The following is a 21,539-nucleotide window of genomic DNA, read 5'->3' as shown; positions in this document are numbered from 1 at the left end:
CACAAATGTCAATTAGATCTTATCACATTAAAATTCAGAGAATCCGCTGACGAATGACTAAGAATCCTCCCCATTAAAAAAAAAAGTCAAGAAAAATCCTAACTAATAAATTATAATCAATTCTGAATTAACAGTAAAGGTCTTACGGTCTAAAGGTCCAGTCTTTCTTTCTTTCTTTCTTTCTTTCTTTCTTTCTTTCTTTCTTTCTTTCTTTCTTTCTTTCTTTCTGACTAAAGTCATTCATTTATTTATTTAGTCATTACGTTACGTAGCTTTGGACGCAGAATCACACAAACATACACACACATAAATGTTTCAGTTACCAATGCCATTGCAGAAGTGAAAATCCAGTGGGATATTCGGTAATATGGTGGCTTACATGAGGTTACTGATATGACTGGAAACCTCACAACATGTTAGTGCACATTATTTTGACAATATGTTAACAATTTAAGTCTTTAGTGACCTTAAATAGGCACTCTCAATGATGATTCGACATTGCCCTCTTGTGGACTATAATGCACATAACACGCTAGGATAAAGCGCGTTCATGGCTTCCACTTAAAAGTTAAATACTTCCTCATATAGTTCGACACTACACAGACGCGTCCAAAACTGTCACAACCACATGAGCGAGTGCGCAGATTAGAGAGAGAGAGAGAGAGAGAGAGAGAGAGAGAGAGAGAGAGAGAGAGAGAGAGAGACTGACACACTGAAGAAGCAAATCTGTTTCCTGTATCACAACTTAGTTCCTTAACAGTTTTACAGCGGCAACCGGTAAAAGTTTGACAAAAAGTATCGGAAAATGCAAGCAATAAAGTGTGTGGTGGTCGGAGATGGGTGAGTGAAAAGTTGCATTTTTGGACGGATTTATTTAGTCTATTAATATTTGTTTTACCGTTTACCTTTAAAGTTGTTTGTAAACATTATAATAGTTTATACTTTCGTGTATTTTTACATATTTATTAATTTGAAACTAACTTGATAGCAATTATACAGTTTTCAAAGGTACTGCAGATGTCCTAAAAAAGCGCTTATTTTATCTAGGCTACTTCGTCTGTCGCATAGTTTTAATTTCCTCATTTGTCACGTGAGATACTTTGTATTTTAGTCTTAGTTTAGTTATAGCCTCAGGGTCAGGTTGGTTGCTGAATCAATACGGTCATGCCTGAATACACTTCATAGTCTATATCTGAGATTTCTATATTTCTCTTTTGGGTTGCAAGGACATAAAATAACCTATCTACAAGCTTTACTTTTACTAAATTGTGTTTGGCTAAAAGAGATGTGCAGTATTGAGTTGACAGATTGGGGGTCACAGAGATATTTAAACTAAAGGTTTGACATTCATGGGCAAGTTTATACACAGAAGGAAGAGCACCTTCTGGCTTGTGCCATTCCTCTGAGAGTGTGCAGGAAGTTATGCCACAGATGATACATGTCAACTGATTTTCATCAAAAAAGGAAACAGCAGTCGCACATGGGTCACACTCTTATGAAGGTTTTATTCTGTAGTGGATTCTATGAGTGACAGGATCATGATGAGAATGTTATAAAATCAGATGCATGAACCAGTGATTAGGATGTACTTAAGAAGCCTCCAGGGAAGGATTTAGTTTTTGCTTTGTCAACAGATTAAAATAATTACCTGTGATTTTTAAAATCTCTTTGTTTTAAAGAAAAAACACAAAAGTGTGTAATGTGTGCAAGTTTATTAACTTGTTGCAGGATATAAGTCCTAACTTGTGAGTCATTTTGCCCTCAGTATTATTTTATTTAAGTGACATTAATAATACAATTCTAATTTAGTATAACATGAGTTTAAATAATCCCATTTCTAGGTCTAATGTTGATGAAACCACATTTAAACCTTATAGATGGGCCTGTTGTGGTAGAGAAGTCAAACATTTCTTTGGAAACATTGGCTTAGACAATTGGGCACTTCATCTGGGTGTAAACATTTGGCCTGTTACTAGTGAACCAAGCATGTTTTCCATGAATGGTGCATCATAGCAGTGCAAGGAATACAATATGCACCTTTCATTGTGAGAATGTGGCCATACAAAGTCATCCTGTCAAAATGGCATCTTTTAGTCTACTTTAGTCTACTTTAAAGACTAGTTTCCCTTAGACCCAAATATGTCAAGTCTGTAGTTTGCTTTTTGTCGAGATTCATAACCATAAACAAACAAACATGTTAGGTGTTTCTAAAGCATACGCTGACCCGCAGACAGTGATGAATCAAGATGGAGGATGAGATCTGAAACATGTGAGTCTGAAGCGGCTTTTCGAAAGGGGGGAGGGTGAATTTGCATAGAAACATATGTGAGGTTTTGATTTGCGACATCACTTAATCTCATCTGCTTTTATAATGCAGTGAGACAGAACTGGGGAATAAAAGTGATGCTGATAAACTACAGACCTGGAAGCAGAGTGGTATGCTGATGCAACAGTTTTTAGGGACATAGCCTGAGGGCTTGAAGTGTTGACATGTTGTAATTCATGATTGACAATGCACTGTTAAGTTAAGTTAAGTGCAACATCTAACACATCAAATGGCAGCAGGGGAGAGGTGCTTTTGCTTTGAGGATATCCTGTTTAAACCCTGTGCACAGTTCTCCATTTTGAAGCTGCTAACTTCCTCTTGCATCTGATGCCGTGACCCAGCTTCTTAAGTTCCTTATATTGCTCAAAGATTAACAGGGTGAATATACCTCCTTTTACACACTAACAGAAAAAAATGTCCAAAAAAAAATTAGAATTCTGTTATTGCTTACTCTTTATTCACTCATGAATTAAATAAGAAATACCTACAGATGGATATTTTTAATACAGTGGTAGTGACCACAACCTATTCAGCTGCAACAAGGACAAAAAAAGCATAATTTAAAACCACAATAATTGCACGTTAGGTTTTTCCTCATTACATTTGGCTATGACACTTGAGAAGTAATGAAACAATGTTATTGATGTCTATATATTTAAACTGAGATATGGGATGCGGACCATGCGGTGAATATTATCAGAGATGACACCTTCAATCTGCTTTATTCCTCGCACAAATCTATTATATGCCGATCGATTTTTCTTTTATGCCAAAAATCATTAGGATATTAGGTAAAGATTATGTTCCATGAATATATTTTCTAAATTTCCTAACTTAAATATATTAAAACATACTTTTTGATTAGTCATATGCATTGCTAAGAACTTAATTTTGGACAACTTCAAAAACAACTTTCTTAGTATTTAGATTTTTTTTGCACCCTCAGATTCTAGATTTTCAAGTAGTTGTTTTTTGGTCAAATACTGTCCCATCATAACAAACCATCAATGGAAAACTTTTTTATTCAGCTTTCGGATGATATATAATTAAAGGGATGGTTCGGAGTAGAATTGACTTCATTGCTATGCACTCCGAAGCCCATCTAAATACCCCATCCGAAGTTTTTTTACCTTAGTCAAACATTTATGGAGATATTAGAGTTTTTCGAATTGCTTGTTACAGTAGTGAATGGTACATGTGATGTATCTCGTAAATTGCACCACTAAACGTGCAAGTAATCTTACCAAACTTGTACAGTAGTGTAAATAGGTTATGTACTCACAAAACGCTGCATCAGAACATTTGTAAGTCCACCATGAGTGTTTTAAAAACACGTTTTACCCGAGAACTACTAGTCTCAGAAACTACAAGTCGACGTCACTTCCCTGGTTTGAAAAAAGCACGTAAAAGTCCTCCTACTACATCTGTCTGCATGTCAACTTGTAGGAGGACTTTTACGTGCTTTTTTCAAACCAGGGAAGTGACGTCGACGTGTCGCCATTTGTAGTTTTTGAGACTAATAGGGATCGGCTAAAACGTGTTTTTAAAACACTCATGGTGGACTTACAAATGTTCTGATGCAGCGTTTTGTGAGTACATAACCTATTTACACTACTGTACAAGCTTGGTAAGATTACTTGCACGTTTAGTGGTGCAATTTACGAGATACATCACATGTACCATTCACTCCTGTAACAAGCAATTCGAAAAACTCTAATATCTCCATAAATGTTTGACTAAGGTAAAAAAAACTTCGGATGGGGTATTTACATGGGCTTCGGAGTGCATAGCAATGAAGTCAATTCTACTCCGAACCATCCCTTTAAAAAAATTCAAAAAATGTACCGTTATGACTGGTTTTGTGGCCCAGGTTTGCAAATGGTCACACTATACTTTTTATTCCATTGACTTCCATTCATATGCATGCAAATTCAGCAATTGGAAATGCAACTCGCATGAATTTGCTGCGTTCCAAATTTTGGTGAATGCTGATCTGTGAATGTGTGTCACGTGAAGATGTGTGACTAATAGAGGATTGATGCATCACAGCCTGACCTCTTAACTGAAATACAAGTTTTTCAGTCTTGCTGTAATGTAAAGTAAAACATTTTTTTACATTATGTATGTAATATTATTTGTAATATGTTAAATGTCATAGAGTGTGACATCATATCACAACCTTTACAGTGACCAATTAAATTTTGCATGCACAAAGTCCAATGTGTTTACACAAGTCTTGTTATATAAGAGCTTCGCAGGATTGTGCATCATCCACTTGGGTGTGTTTATAACTTTACAACTGAATAACAATTTCAGATAACTGATTGAAGTCAGGTAGAAAAGGTGCAGCACTGGCTCTTGAAGAAATGAAAACTTTATTAGTTAAAATAACGTTTCGGTCATTATCAAGGCCTTCAAAAGACATCAGATTACTGAGAAGATAAACAAAAACAAATCACTTTATGTCAGGGCAATAATTCAAGTTTAAAACCAAACGTGACCCCCAAATCTTTTTGTTCATACTGAGGAAATGAAACATCCCTTAACTCATGCATGTTGCGCTTTGAGTCTTTTTTCCCCTTTTTTTTGTTTTGTTTTTAACCCTGATGCTATCATATATTGAGTTCTCTGAATTGTCGTGACTCCCAGGTGGGCATTTTCTTCTGTTCCTGTCACTTCTGACTGTCTTCTGAGTATCAGTTTCTGTATCAACTCTCTCTTGCTTTCTGCGGAAGCCAGCTCTGCTAAAACACGAGGCCCTGCAGTTTTATACGCTCAGCTTAAGATCTGTAACCCACAAGAACAAGACAGTTACACTCGAATAGCTATCACATTGTTTTACATTTGTAGGAGTTACAGAGAATGCTCATGTTTAATCAAAGAGTGAAAAAGAGCATGAAGAAGTTGAAGCAACTGAGGGCACATTTTCAAAGACGCACTTCAAAAAGAGGCTCGCCGTCTCTCTTCCTGGATGACACCGCCCAACTTCCTGTCATCCTGTCACGACAATGCCAGGCCCCATGCTGAGTTTTCTCTTGCTCTTTTTCCCTCTGAATCTATCTCTCTCCCTGTATCTATCTATATCTGAATCACAACTTCAAAGGGCTTCAGAAAGCACCTCTTAACAGTTATCTCCCACTGTTTTCTAATTATGTTTTCAGCACACTGCCTCCAGTGTGTACTGGAATTTGAGTAGATCAAAATTTATTCAAGTATGATTAGTGGTAAAGGCATGTTTGATTTCCACAGTGGCTGCACTCACAGACCCAGTTCTGTTAATATTAGATTATTTCGTCGTGACTTGTCAAAATGGATTACAGAAATGTTATGTGGACTTTCTCTGTTTTTCTGTTGAATCATAGCTTATCATGCACAATACATCAGAACCCAGCCCTACAGTCAAGTGCACACAAGTCTAGATAACTCAAACGACGTGTGGTTATTACTGTGTGTGTATGTATGTGTTTTTTGAAAGCAAATGCAAGAGCGAGAGAGAGAAATCAAGCAGCTAGTGTAATAAAGATAGCAAATAGTTCTGATGTGACTGAACGTGTGTAGCCTGAGGTGTGTGGTTTTGGCCTTGTCCTTGAGTCGCTCCAGTGTTTCTTGATGTGAGGGAGATGTAGCCACAGGCTCCTGAATCCCAGCATTCCTCACTCTCACTGCCTGCGTGCATCAACATGTGCTCCACTGGAATTTGTACACTTGTACACTCTCCTCTCAGTGCATCTGTATATTTGCTGCTTCAGGTGACCTGTTTTCATCTTGAATGTCGTCTTCTCTTTTTGAGTTTATGTAAGCATGCACAATTGTTTTGAGGTATTTTGTGTTGCTCTCCGGTCTGCTGTCACAGCACTGCATGTGGCGTCACTATCACTGAATCTGAGTGTGACGGCAGTTTTTTTTTTTTTACTTCTAGATAAATGAAAGGATTTGAGTATATGCTTTTTTTTTCTTCTGTTGTTTGTAATTCAGTAAGACATGTAAAAGGGGATGCACAAAAAAAGGAAAATATTCAATTAATAACAGGAGTGAAGGTACATAAGTAAAGGGAGCTTAGAGGAAAGACTTGAGAGCTGAGGAATGCTTAGAGGGTTATATGACACAAGTTCGGTAAAAAATGTAAATAACAGAAATAGTTGAACAGCAGAAATGAAGGCTGCTAAAAGATAAAAATGCATTCGTTAAATACCAGCCAATGCCACCCATATGCTGCACAACTTTTAAAGTCTTCAGATTGCTGTTCTTTTCACAGCATTCGGTCAAAACATATTTCACAGCTCTAGATATTTAATCAGTTGTGCCACCCAGACACTACAACAGGGGTGCAAAACTCAGAGGGTGTTTACACAACACCATTCTAAAAACTACAGCTAAAAACTAAACATTTTTATGTTTTGTCCATTGACAAAGACATTTTGGCCCGGTTTCACAGACAGGGCTTAGACTAAGCCAGGATTAGGCCATAGTTCAATTAGGACATTTAAGTAATTTTTATAAACATGCTTAGAAAAAAACATTACTGGTGTGCATCTTGAGACAAAACAAAGGCACTGATATCTTTTAGGATCAATCAGTGCAATTTTATTTCAGTTGAAACAGCTCAGACTTACATTTTAGTCTAGGACTAGGCTTAAGCCTTGTCTGTGAAACCAGCAGGGGTTTGAGCGCAGATTTCAACAGGTTTCAAAGCACAGTTTTCAAAACCGATACTGTTCTCTGTATAAACTACGAAAACGTGAATTTGTGAAAACTGTAACATCACCAAATACTGGTCTGGTATGCATAATACGTAATTTTAATGGCCAGATTTACTAACCAGGGCATATTAGCGTTAGAACGCTATTCCATAAAAGCGTTCCCAAAACATCTCCATAATGACCAGCACAATCTACCAAGAGCAGTGCAAATGACCACCTGCTTTAAAACTTGGGTGTTAAACAATGGCACAAATACCAGTAATTGGACAAGCGCAAACGTTAGTATATCGCATTGTGTTATTTATTCAATCTTCTTCCATAAATTTTGTATCTAAAAGGAAAACTCCTAAAAATGCATATTTTTAAAATAACTCTGTTTAAAGGGATGGTTCGGAGTAGAATTGACTTCATTGCTATGCACTCCGAAGCCCATGTAAATACCCCATCCGAAGTTTTTTTTACCTTAGTCGAACATTTATGGAGATATTAGAGTTTTTCGAATTGCTTGTTACAGGAGTGAATGGTACATGTGATGTATCTCGTAAATTGCACCACTAAACGTGCAAGTAATCTTACCAAACTTGTACAGTAGTGTAAATAGGTTATTATGTACTCACAAAACGCTGCAACAGAACATTTGTAAGTCCACCATGAGTGTTTTAAAAACACGTTTTACCCGAGAACTACTAGTCTCAAAAACTACAAGTCGACGTCACTTCCCTGGTTTGAAAAAAGCACGTAAAAGTCCTCCTACTACATCTGTGTGCATGTCAGCTTGTAGGAGGACTTTTACGTGCTTTTTTCAAACCAGGGAAGTGACGTCGACGTGTCGCCATTTGTAGTTTTTGAGACTAGTAGGGATCGGCTAAAACGTGTTTTTAAAACACTCATGGTGGACTTACAAATGTGCTGATGCAGCGTTTTGTGAGTACATAACCTATTTACACTACTGTACAAGTTTGGTAAGATTACTTGCACGTTTAGTGGTGCAATTTACGAGATACATCACATGTACCATTCACTCCTGTAACAAGCAATTCGAAAAACTCTAATATCTCCATAAATGTTTGACTAAGGTAAAAAAAACTTCGGATGGGGTATTTACATGGGCTTCGGAGTGCATAGCAATGAAGTCAATTCTACTCCGAACCATCCCTTTCAGCCTTTTCGGCGGTAATTCTTCACTGCACGTCTTTAGTAAATCCTGACAGTACTATTTTAATGCCGAAAGACGGTTTGCACTGGTGCTGTTAGTAAATCTGGCCCTAAGTCTTTTTTTGCAGATCCATGTGAACAAAAGTTTTGACAATGTTGTTATATTTACACAAAAAAAAGCATTGTGGTGTAAACACACACCCATTTCCTGAAGGGCCATAGTCATCGATTCAACCATAATTCACAAGTTTGCCTTTCTATCTAGTCTTAATAGTTAACGGTAAACCAACTTGGCTTGCTGTCCTTGACAGAGGTGCAAATCCAAGACTCGGCTTGAGCTCCGAGTTCAACACCCCCCACCCTATTGTGGTACAACACAGAGGAAGAATAACAGATAGGAGGAGGAGATGAGGAGGTGGATGCCGGAAGAATTGTCTCTGGGATGGCGCAATGACTGCTGCTTATATAAGCTTGTAATGCTGATTGACAGGCCTTAATGATTAGGCTCCTCCTGAACCAACGTTTGGAACGCACATCTGATCCAAGTCCTTCAGGTTTATTTCAAAGGTCCACTGAAGTGCGTAGAAACACACAGCATTGTTCAATGTGTTGACATCATTTCAAATTAAACAAGAAGACAGGGCCCTTTTAAATAGCCAATAGCGATTTGTTTATATCATAGTTCGGGCCAGAGCCATGAACTCGGTAAAGCCGAATTTGACAGCATAAGACAGCCACAATGTAATCCATAAAATATAGCAATATGTGTAGAATTCAAATGTGTCTGATACATTTTGTGGACCAGAGCAGAGTGTGAAACCAGACTTTTTTTTTGTCCTAATGGAAAGCATTTACACTGTCTGAATCATTCCCTATCCCTTATATAGTGCACTACGTGCCATTTACTGTACAGAAAATACAAATTCTGTGAACAAGTGACCGATTTCAGTCACAGCTTCAGTCTATTTATAGTGTAGGGGCGGGACACAGTGGATTCTAGAGAGCATTTGATTGGACAGAAAGTTTGAAGAGAAGCTGAAGTGCAGGGTGATGTAAATCATGCAAATCATTGATCCATATTGGTGGAAGTTAGAGACTGTCTGTTTTGAATGCTTATATCTTCTAAATGTGAATGTTGTCATTGTTTTGGAGCACACTAGCTTACAAATAACCGTAAGGCTAACATATTCATACTAAAAGCCAAAAAACTTCAATTTTGATTTCATGGGGACTTTAAAAACTGCATGGTATGTGTGTTAGACCCAAACTCAGCAGGAACTGAGTGTTGTTACCTGCACTACACAGTTTTTTTTAATGGTCATTGCGACAAAATCAGATTGCCACTGGTGGCCTTGCACATGAGTGAAGATCGCTATGTTTAAATTCTCAGTGAGGCAATCTGATGCTTTCCCCGCCCTCGCCTTCTTCTGATTGGTCCTATATAATAAAACTGACAGCTGCTCTGGCATCAAAAGTTGAAGTTGCAAAAACTCGTTCTATTTAACCGGTCCTGAGTTAGTTTAGCTTTGAGCAATGAAAAGCCAGACGAGATGAAGTGAATACAGAATCTGTGCTTTCATGTATGGTATTATTAGGATTTATACATTCATCGCCTAGTTCTTGAAATATGACCACAAACAATGTTCTTTGTGTTTGAGAACAAATGTGTGAATTCACTGTGGAAGTACAGTACACCTGTTCCTCTTATTGGAAGATGGTTACACCAGATACCTAGCATTCTTTGAAGTAATTTTAGCAGCATGTGTTTTACTCAAAGTACATTATGTTGTTTGTTTTCCAGCGATCTGACGGAGAACTAAATGTCTATTTTCTTCTTTGTTGTTTGTGTTTTTCAGAGCTGTGGGAAAGACCTGTCTTCTCATCAGCTACACTACCAATGCTTTCCCTGGGGAGTACATTCCCACAGTGTGAGTACAACAACAATTTGAAACGGTTATGTATCTTGACGTTGCCGAAATATTGAGAGATTGTGTGGGTTGGGTATTTTCACTCAGGTTTGATAACTACTCAGCAAATGTTATGGTGGATAGCAAACCAGTCAACCTAGGACTTTGGGATACAGCTGGACAGGAAGACTACGACAGACTGCGACCACTGTCCTACCCTCAGACGGTACACTCCACCATAAATATTTTGTGACTTCAAGACTTTTTAAAAACAGTGATCAATATTTTTTCTGTGACAGATTCTAAACTTTGCAGTTGGTAAAATAATTTTAAAAGAAGTATGTTATGATTATCAAGGTTGCATCTTTTCATCAAAAATAAAGTAAAATAGTAATAAAAAACACAATTTAATAATTTCAATATATGTGACCCTGGACTACAAAACCAGTCATAAGGGTCATTTTTTTTAAACCAAGTTTGAATTTTAAGGAATTAAATAAATAAGCTTTTCATTAATGTATGGTTTGTTAGCATGGGACAATATTTGGTCGAGATACAACTTTTTGAAAATCTATAATCTGAGGGTGCAAAAAATCAAAATACTGAGAAAATAGCCTTTAAAGTTGTCCAAATGAAGTTTTTAGCAATGCATATTACTAATCAAAAATTAAGTTCTGATATATTTACTGTAGGACATTTACAAAATATCTTCATGGAACATGATCTTTACCTAATATTCTTATGATTTTTGGCATAAAAGAAAAATCGATCATTTTGATTCATGCAATGTATTTTTGTTTTTAACGCCAAATTGACCTGTGGTCCAGGGTCACATATTTTAAAATGTAATTTATTCCTATGATGGTAAATCTGATTTATTCTACACCCATTCCTCCAGTCTTCTGTTTTCACATGATCCTACATTCAGAAATCATTTCAATACGCTGATTTGGTGCTTAAGAAACATTTCTGGTTGTGCATTTTCAATTTTTATTAATAATAGATATATTTTGTAGTATTATAAATGTCTTTACTGTCACATTTAATTATTTAATTAAAAAGTGTTATTTCTCTTTTTTTTTTTTATCTCGCTAACCACAAACTTTATACAGTAACATTTAGTCAGTTTATTTGTCAAAATGAATGTCCTCTGATGGTATTTTGCAGGATGTGTTTCTCATCTGTTTTTCTCTGGTGAGCCCAGCATCGTTTGAAAACGTCAGAGCCAAGGTGAGTCTGTATGGGTAGTATAATCTGGGTCTTCACAGAATACAAGCACAGTTACACCAGCATGAGCCTACAGACAAAATTCAGTAGCATTCAACAACTTCCACATGCACAGTAACTCTCTGCCATTCAATACATGCCTACAACATTCATTCATGTACACATACCATCATGCATGCCCTTAAATACTTGCTCTGCATTGGACACTAGATGCCACTGTGCATTTATTCTTGATGCATTTGCTGACCTTAATTACAAATGATAGATGCAACAGTCATGTAGAGATAGTCATAAAGTGGGCATGACATCAACAACATCAGCCGCTATTAAAATAAAAAGTTTTGGCCTTGTTACCATTCAGACATTCACAAATGAAGCCCGAGTTCCATCAGTGGCATTCAGCTGTTTTGAAAAAGAAAGTGATTTGTGCTCAGGAAGCATTTATCGCACACAGCATCATCTTTACTTGTATGTTTTTCAGCCAGCCAAAAGGTTCATTCAGTTGAGTCTCTATTTAGTAAGTTATTTATCTACCTCACACTCACAAACCCCCCTAAGGGAGTTTGATAGCAGTGCTAGCAGCTCGGCTGACCTTGACGTGTTCTCCATTAATGCAACTGTAGATGCCTGACAGATACGCAGCACTTAGTGTCCTGCTACAGTTAGCGTCTTTAAACTGCCTCTATTTCACTCTGACAGAGAGCATTTTCAAGAGTGATCCCAAAAGGGAAAACTGTTTTATAAGTCAAAACGACGGTTCTCTGCTGAGTATGTGGTGCAAATAATCTGGTGTCCTAAGGGCAAAAAGAGATTGTACTGTAGTCAAGGGTTCTGGTGATGTAGAAAGGTTCAGGAAGGCTGTTTAGGTCCCCTTTGACTCTGGACTGTGATTCTGGGATGATATCTTGTATTACTATGGTCCTTTTCCTTTACTCTCTTTATAAAGCAGTGTAGTGTCTCCTGCTGAAACTAACTGCTTAGACCAGCAGTCCTGGTTTGGTGTTCCGGTAAACCAGAATAACTACTCATATATTACCTGGTTAACCAGCTTTGATGACATTGGCCGACCAAGAAAGTATTTATACTTTAAATACTTTGTCAGGGACATGTTCTCATTAGAAAGCTAACAGTTTGATTTTTCTTTTTTTATTAAACATCCTGTTCTCTCCATTCAAATCGATAGAGTATTTTTGAAATAAACATGGACATCTTTCTCTGTCGGAAAAGATTATTGATAGCAGGATCTGTGTTTACATCAAAGTGCAGTTTGACTGGAGAAAATCAGCATTTATCTTAAACTTTAGGCTTAGTTGAAAATTCAGTCATGATTTTCACACCAGCATGATGTTTCAAATGTGGGTGACATTCTTCTGTGGAACATAAAAGAATATTTAAAAAAAAAAAAAAAAGTTAATTTATTTTCTCAATAAAATGAAAGTCAGCGAGGTCCTGTGTTGTTCGGACCCAACTGTCTTCAAAATGTGTCCTTCTGTGTTCTGCAGGCAAGAAAGGATTTACACATTTATTTTAAAATACATACTTATTTAAAATGTAAAATTTATAAGATTCAACCTTTTAATGCATTATCATGAACTAACTATGAACAGCATTTCTTAATTTATATTCATGTGAATTGATAAATACAATATTGTTAAAGGATTAGCTCATTTCCAGAATAAATGTTTCCTGATAATTTACTCACCCCCGTGTCATCCAAGATGTTCATATGTTTCTTTCTTGCCTCAAAAATAAATTAAGGTTTCCAGGATTTTTGTCCATATAGTGGACTTTAATGGGGATCAATGGGTTTATCCATATTGCAGTTTCAACGTAGCTTCACAGGGCTTTACACGATCCCAGCCAAGGAATAAGGGTCTTATCTAGCCAAACTGGAAAAATATATTTTTTAACCACAAATGCTCGTCACGTGTGACGTAGATGGAAATACCAACCCAGTGTTTACAAGGTTCAAAGAAAGTCAAACACCCTTTACAAAAAAAAGGTAGCCAGACAATTTTGAAGTTGACTACACTACACTCTTAATTTCATTTATTCACTTATTCATTCACTTAAAAATAAAGGTGCTTCAAAAGGTTCTTCAAGCGATGCCATAGAAGAACCATTTTTGGTTCCACAAAGAACCATTCAGTCAAAGATTCTTTAAAGAACCATCTCTTGCTTACCTTTTTATAATCTGAAGAACCTTATTTGCCACAAAGAACCTTTTTGTGAAACAGAAAGGTTCTTCAGATGTTAAAGGTTCTTTATGGAAGAGTGTACCTTTTTGAACTGAAATACACAGATGAAGAACTAACCACGTGTGACCTTTCCGATATGCAAAAACTGCACTGAAAATGCAATTTGGACCTTCAACCTGTTGATCTTTATTAAAGTTCACTATATATGGAAAAAAAAACTTGGAATATTTTCCTCAAAAATTGACATTAAAGGAGAAGTTCTTCTAGAACTAAAATTTACAGATAATTTACTCACCCACTTGTCATTCAAGATGTTCATGTCTTTCTTTCTTCAGCTGTTACAGTCCAAATGCAGTTTAAATACATCTTCAAAGAGCTCTGAATGATCCCAGTTGAGGAAGAAGGGTCTTCTCTAGCAAAACGATCGGTCATTCTCTAAACAAATTGACAATTTGTATGCTTTTTAACCTCAAATGCTCTTGTCTAGCTCTGCGTAAATTCTGTGTATTCCGGTTCAAGACAGGGTATGTCAAAAAACTCCCATCTCATGCAAAGATCATCAATTACCTGTTACAAAAAAAAAAAAAATAGGTAAAACAGTGATGTAAAACGATTTTGAAGTTGGAGAAGAAAATGAGATGAGAGTTTTTCAACAAACCCTAACTGTCTGGACCTGGAATACACAGAGTTCACGCAGAGCTAGACAAGACGAGCATTTGAGGTTAAAAAGTATATAAATTGCAGCTTTTTTTCAGAAAATCTTTTATTAGATGAGATCCTTATTCCTCAGTTTTGATCATCTAGAGCCCTTTGAAGCCGCATTTAAACTGCTTTTTGGAAGTTAAAACTTGCGGGAATCATAGAAGTACACTATATAAAGAGAAATCCTGAAATGTTTTCTTATCAACGGAAAAAAAACATGAACATCTTCGATGACAAGGAGGTGTGTAACTAACCAGTTTTTACAACAGTTGATAGCAAAACTTTGTATAGTGAAAATTGGCTGAATTGAACTTGGTAATATAAAGATACATTAGTGAGAGCACAAGAACCTAACTGCAGCAACGAACATACAAAGAGAATTGACAAAAAAACAAAAAGGGATTCACATTGATAAAAGCAATCATGACGATCAAACACAAACAGAAAGATAGCTGCGTAATAATGTACCATCCTAGATTTCTATTCATTAATAAAGATCAAATGAACGAGCAAAGAGAAAGAGAGATTCTTTTCTGCTGAGTTGTTGTTGTTATTACGGCAGGCTTATCAAGGCCTCCGCAGCATGTTTAAGGTGCCTGAGATGGAACGGAAAGCAAATTGTTTGTGATATCAATAATTCCAGAACCACTCGAGGCTTAATCCGGTCCAATTTACATTGCTTAAAATCTGCGCTTGCATAAACAAGTCTGCAAACAGCCCTTTGAATTCTTATTAAGTTCAAACAATGGCAATCTCATCTCGCCCGTTCCTTAATGCTTTTTGCTTTCACTCCCAATCAAAGACCTTCAGAAGCTTCTTCCACTCTTTGCTTTTTCTACCCTCCCGGTCGCTCCCTTTATTATTTCTACAGTATATTCCTGAGTAGTAACCATGGTAACACTGGCCATATGCAAATGCAGTCTTGATAGATTGTGCGAGGTTGAGGAGACAAATTAAAATCTATTTAAAGTGGGGAGGAAAGCGCATAGATACGCTGGGGCTTATAAGACATCACGTGGCCTTTGCTTACGCATCCATTCACCATTCACCTGCTGCGGAGATGTTAAGTGAGAAGAAATAATTTCTCATTACTGACGTGGGCTGACAGTACCTGAAAATGGGGTGCTGTAAATGCAATAATGGTTTGCTTTGACTAGCGTAGCGACCCACCCACCTACCAATCATAAATGCCACTGGAGACATGCTGATTTCTAACGAAGGCCACCGTTTTGTCTTTCTAAAACCTTTTGAAGTCTCTTATTAATAAGCTTGAAGAGAAGAAACAAAGACACCTTTAAGTTGCATATAAAAGCCTCACGCTTCTGTAAATCAAATGCCTGAAAGGGAACTGAGGTAGGCTAGTGCTCGATTTAGATCCTGAGTCATACAAAATGTTTGTTTATGGTGGGCAGTTTAGCTCACAGTGCAGTGTCTGTGTTTTGTTTGTCTGCATCAGGGGTGGAGTGGCAATCGGAACGACCGGGACTTTTCCCGGTCGGCCGGCCGAAGGATTTACACAGCGGATCACAAATTGAGCGGGCGCCGAGGCGAACGCGATCGGCCTGAGCTTATTAGAATCATTGACGTTACTAAATTCTCCATGAATAGCGGCCAAATACTCCCACATACTCCCCCTAAACGTCCAACCAATATTTATATCAGTTGCCCACTCTCTATCAGTGCCGGCCCTCCCTATAGGCGAACTAAGCGGCTGCTTAGAGCCCCGCCGCCACTAGGGAGTCCCCACTAGTGGTCCGAGTCATTACGTTGCAAAGCGCGTGGCTGTCACTAGCCAAGTTTCCATCCAGTTTTTGCACTGTTTTGTTATCGACAAAGAGAATATGTGTAAAAAAACAGCAAAATTTGCTGTCTACATCCTGTTTTCCTTCCAAGCGGCCTTTTACCGATAAAATGGTGTGCGTAATGACCTCATCCCTAAAAAAATTAACTGTCGCATAAGTTTTGGTGTATCGCAAAAAAAAAACTGCCCTTGAGCTGTTTCCATGCATAATTTCACCTATATTGCGTAAATTATATAGGCTAGTAGACTGTTCTTTATCCATTTGAAACAAAACCTAATATTAAATTGTATGTTAGCTAATTTTTATTAACAAGTGTCATGAGTTTTTTTTGTACTTTGTTATAGACTATTTACTTGATCATCAACAATAATCATAAACAGGAGCAGTTGTATTATTATAATTTTTCTGATGAACTTTTATTTAGAAATGGGAATGTTCATTTCGGTTATTTTATTTCTCCTGACAACCGAAGGTCGTTAAGACATTTTTAACCGTTAACTTACAAGATTGTTAAATTACAATTAAAGGACATTTTAATTAATACGCGGCTGTGACCCATTAAAAATACCACGCAAAAAGCAGCATAAACGACAGAGTGTGAGGATTCACATGGTCACGCACCCGCAGAGCTTCTGCGAACGCAGGAAAACATTATACAGCTATATATAAAATAAATAAAATAAAGTTATTTTCTAAATAAATTATGAATTAACAAAACGAAAGAAAAAACATGAAACAATTAGCAGCCTACATCAACCTATGCAGAATTTAGTTTCATTTTTCTGATGCGCTCTTGAGGCATCCTGTTTGTTTCCTTTTTACAGAAGCACACTGTTTGTTTTTATTGTGAATGTGCATTAATAAAATAATTCAGAATTTTAGTTTAATTTTAGTGCCCCACTCCGCCCCTGGTCTGCATCTGTAAAGCTACAGAATAAGTGTAGGGCTAAATTAGATTTCTTTGACTTCAGAGATAACACCGTATTAATGGATGTCTGCTTTGTTGTTTTAGACAGTGTTCACTGATATTAAACTTGTGTGTCTGTTGGGAAGGCAATGACACTGGGCTTACTGTAGCAATGCTCCTGTGCCTATTGACCACTCAAGGTCTGCTCAACGTGACTGCATGGGTTGCTTTGTGCAAGAAAACAATGGTTTTTGTGAGTGTCAGATTAAAGACAACATTCAGAGGCTAGGCCTTGGGAAGTGCAGCTGTCCTTGCGCAGCATAAGTTTTCATAAAGCTTTTTTATCTGCTTTGCAGTGACCGAGTTAGTGCATTTTTGCTGCATTTTTCACATAGTCTGCACACATTTTTAGATACCACTGACATTGTTTTATGTGCTGAGCTTTAACCAGTGATTCAGTCAGTGCTCTTCTGAGGAAATTCTTTTCAAAGAAAAGGCCTTGGCACATTTCAAAATGACAGGCGTAAAGTGGAACAAACTGTGCATGGCCTTTAGCGTGTATTGTAGTGTGCATTGGAACTGACTTGCACAAAGACTGAAATGAGAAAGCAGCAACAGCTTAACTTCATGCAGATGAACAGCTTTGTAGCCCGTGTATTTGACAACAGAAAAATACCACAGAGTCTAGATATGGACTGATACACAGATGTGAATTAACAGTTGTGATCTGCTCCTCTGCTCCCTCTAGTGGTACCCTGAAGTGAGGCACCACTGCCCTTCAACTCCAATTATTCTGGTTGGCACCAAGCTGGATTTGAGAGATGAGAAGGAAACCATTGAGAAGCTGAAGGAGAAAAAGCTGGCACCAATCACTTACCCACAGGGTCTCGCTTTGGCCAAAGAAATAGGTAAGGCAGCCGAGGTGGATTTGGCCTTTTTACAGCACTGGATCACAGTACAGTTTGGCATCAAGATATTTTTTTATCCAATATTAATTCTTTTTTTATTCAGAAAGGATGCATTAAATTGATCAAAAGTGACAGTTAATACATTTATAATGTTTCTATTTTAAATAAACTATGATATATTCAACAAAGCATCCTGAAAAATGATTTCCACAAAAATAGTAAGCAGCATTTTCAACATTGATAATTAAGAAGAAAGATTTCTGAATAAATAAGCATATTAAAATGATTTCAGTAGGATCATGTGACACTGAAGACTTGCGTAATGATGCTGAAAATTTAGCTTTTTCCACATTTTAAAATGTATTAAAACAGAAAACAGTTATTTCAAATTATATTTATATTTAACAGTTTTGCTGTTTTTACTGTATTTTTGATCAGATATTTTTTGTTCATGTCTTTCTTTCTTCAGTTGAAAAGAAATTAAGGTTTTTAAGGAAAACATTCCAGGATTTTTTTCCATATAGTGGATTTCAATGGGGATCAATGGGTTAAAGATCAAGATTGCAGTTTCACTGCAGCTTCACAGGGCTTTACACAATCCCAGCCGAGAAATAAGTGTCTTATCTAGCAAAACAATTGTCAAAATTGTTATACTTTTTCACCTTGGAAAGGTCACATGTAACATAGGCGAAAGTAGTGACCTAGTGTTTACAAAGCAAACGTGTAAAAAAAAGTCAAATGCCCAAAATACACTAAACAAAGATATCTGGCAATTACCCTACCCTTTAGAACCAAAGTACAGAGATGAAGAACTAACCACACCTGACATTTCCAGCATGATTACATTCTGTGTTTGGGGTATTGCATTACAAGTAAAGTGAGTTACGTAATCAAATTACTTTTTCCAAGTAACTAGGAAAGTAACAAATTACTTTTTCATTTACAAGAAAATATCGGAGTTACTTTTTAAAAATAGTAACACCAGTTACATTTGTTCCCTTCATGTAATCCCCTTTTATTAACCAATGTCTCTGCTGTCCTCATCCTCAATGTCCTCATTGCTGGAGAATGTTAAACGTCATTTTCCTACAGTTTTACTTTACAGACGTGAATTAACTTTTATGTCTTTATGACATGTTAATCTGAGTTTTTGTCTTAACTAGCTGTGGTGACACACAAAATTATTTATTTAGAAATTTCTGCAACGTTGAGGCTGTTACGACATTCAAACTAATGACAGGGATAAAATCAGGTACTAATCATGTGGTCTTTTCAAAGTTAACAGTGTCTAATGTGAGTTTGATTATATTTAACAACAACAACAGATAGTTTACCTAAGATCATAAAAATAAATTAATGCAACTATATACATTAAAACGGCGAACTCAATAAAAAAAAAAGTGTTTTTCATGACAAAGATGGTATCAATCACTCAGTATGTAGTTTTAATCATGTTAAAAAAAATTATATTTATGAATTTGATTATAAACTTGTCCATTTCATTGGGAGAGAAGTGCACTTGTATTTCTAAATGGCTGTCGCATCATGTCTGGTGTGAACAGCCAAATAGCTTGTTGCTGGAATGTTGTGGCACTACGTGAAGTTAGGACACAGTGTTAGGCTTATTCATTTCGCTTTTTGTTGTGAAAGTGCTTTTACATTTGCTAAAAAAATCAAACTTTTTATATTAAAAACAAACCAGCAAGCCCTGTTCAGATTTAATAAGTAACAGAAAGTAATGTAACACATTAAAAGTAACTAACATAATTAGTTACTTTTTTAAGGAGTAACGCAATATTGTAATGCATTGCTTTTAAAAGTAACTTTCCCCAACACTAATTACATAATCTTTGAAGTTGTGGATGTAAAGCTAGTGCAAGATGAGCATTTGTGGTTAAAAAGTATATACATCTTCAATTTCGGTAGAAAATGAACAATGGTTTAGCTAGATAAGACCCTTATTCTTCACTTGGGATTGTGTAGAGCCCTTTGACCCTGCATTTTGGCCCTTCAACCTGTTGATCCCCATTGAAATTCACTATATGGAAAAAAAAATCCTGGATGTTTTCACCTGAAGTAAAAAGGCATGAACATCTTGGATGACATGGGGTATGTAAATTATCTGACAATTTCAATTCACATAGTGAACTAATCCTTTAACATTTGAACGGTTCTGTATTTGAGTTACATACATCTGAAATAAGGAAACAAAACAAAAAATCAATTTGTTTTCCACTTTTTGAACTCCAGACTTAAACAGTTTATAGCTGCAGCCGTTATATTGATAATTTGTTCTTAGAAAAAAAGTAAGAAAGAGAGAGAAAAAATAATGCTTAAGACACATGCAAAGACTGTTTATTGTCTGGTTTCTTTGCAACATATAATTACCACATAGTCTCTAAATGCACAAAATTACAAAGCACTACATATCAGGCTACAGAATTAGATGCGAAATGCAATTTGTACTCTGTGTGATTTGATCTAGCATTTGGGAGAACACATGGGCCATTCCTCCTACACGCTCAGATATGACAGATTTATGCACACCTAATACACCCAGACATCTGGTGCGAAGTATCCCACTCATAGTGGATCAGAGATGCATCAGTATGCATACAAACTACGTTTATAATATATATAGAGAGAACGGTGGTGTTATTAACAAACCTGATTTGTGTGCCTGTGTTTGTGTGCGAACAGATGCAGTAAAATACCTGGAGTGCTCTGCTCTCACTCAGAGAGGTCTGAAGACGGTGTTTGATGAGGCCATTCGCGCTGTGCTCTGCCCACAGCCCACCAAGGTCAAGAAGAAGGGCTGCGTGCTGCTCTAAGGATGCACGGTACATTTTATGTGTGTGTTTTTTGGGTTGAGACAGAATTCAGAGAGGGAGAAGTGCACCCGTAAAATTTCAGATGCCACCGCAATTATAGCGAACAGCATTTGTTCTATTTCCGCTTTGCAGTAGTCGCGACTTACAAACGCGCTTCCAGGTGGAAGTTAAAGACAGTAATTCTGATTCATGTCAAAGGCTATTCTTTAAAAAGAGGACGTGAGGAGATGCAAAAAGTAGAACATCCACTGACCTTTTGTTCTTTCTGCCTCCAGATTCGTCACTGTAAACCAGGTACCAGAGAAATCACATGGTTTTCTCCCACAAGCCAACAAGGAATGCATTTACATATGAAAGCCTTTCTTCTGTTTTAGTTGAATATAACTCCTGAATATGTCACAATGATGACAACCAAATAATATTGTTGATGAAAAATATTTAATCATATTTTAACTGTATTGTGTTATAATGTGACTGGTTGTGTTAGAGTGTTTGTATTAGGTACGCAGTTGTGTATTGTCTTGATCTTAATTTCTAGACCAAAAAAAGCACAAGTACTTGTTACACAGAGTTGAACTCAGAGGGATTTTTTTGACCTATGAATCACATCCACATAGTTCTTATATAGTAATTTTTGGCAGCAATGGCAAAAATAAACTCTACAACTCTGTTTCCAGACATTTGTCCTGATGTCTTTTTTGCCACACTGAAAATAGTAGAAACAGATTTTGGTAGTAAATCTTAAGAAGAGTAAAAAGTGGAATTAAATATAACACTTTAAAGTACAGTAGAATGACTGACAGTATGTTTTTGTAAAACATACTTCAGTAGTCCTCAAAAAAAGAATTTTTTTACAGTGCTCTCTTGTCTAAAGAA

General features: G+C 36.7%; 1 protein-coding gene across 2 annotated transcripts; it reads left to right on the top strand.

The window, feature by feature from the left end:
- Window positions 1–664: 664 nt before the first annotated feature.
- rac2 (Rac family small GTPase 2) lies at window positions 665–21,339 on the top strand. 2 transcript variants are annotated; one of them, XM_073840921.1, is made up of 7 exons: window positions 665–840; window positions 10,038–10,109; window positions 10,197–10,314; window positions 11,256–11,318; window positions 17,673–17,832; window positions 20,533–20,683; window positions 20,939–21,339. In XM_073840921.1, the coding sequence occupies exons 1-6, from the start codon at window positions 806–808 to the stop codon at window positions 20,661–20,663; spliced, it is 579 nt and encodes a 192-aa protein (XP_073697022.1). In that variant the 5' UTR covers window positions 665–805; the 3' UTR covers window positions 20,664–20,683; window positions 20,939–21,339. The 2 variants fall into 2 exon arrangements, with proteins under 2 accessions (XP_073697022.1, XP_073697014.1); XM_073840913.1 differs by having other exon boundaries at window positions 668–840; window positions 20,533–20,672.
- Window positions 21,340–21,539: the final 200 nt, after the last annotated feature.

This window comes from Garra rufa, chromosome 1, assembly GCF_049309525.1.
Source record: "Garra rufa chromosome 1, GarRuf1.0, whole genome shotgun sequence".
In the NCBI taxonomy this organism is placed as follows: Eukaryota; Metazoa; Chordata; class Actinopteri; order Cypriniformes; family Cyprinidae; genus Garra; species Garra rufa.
Note: the sequence above shows the minus strand (reverse complement) of the source record. Positions and strands in the feature narration are given on the sequence as shown.

Excerpts from the sequence above, each read along its gene's own strand:
- rac2 (XM_073840921.1), top strand. The coding sequence starts at position 806 with ATGCAAGCAATAAAGTGTGTGGTGGTCGGAGATGG. Across the intron at positions 10,315-11,255 it reads CACTGTCCTACCCTCAGACG|GATGTGTTTCTCATCTGTTT; the intron begins GTACACTCCACC and ends GGTATTTTGCAG. Across the intron at positions 11,319-17,672 it reads TTGAAAACGTCAGAGCCAAG|TGGTACCCTGAAGTGAGGCA; the intron begins GTGAGTCTGTAT and ends TGCTCCCTCTAG.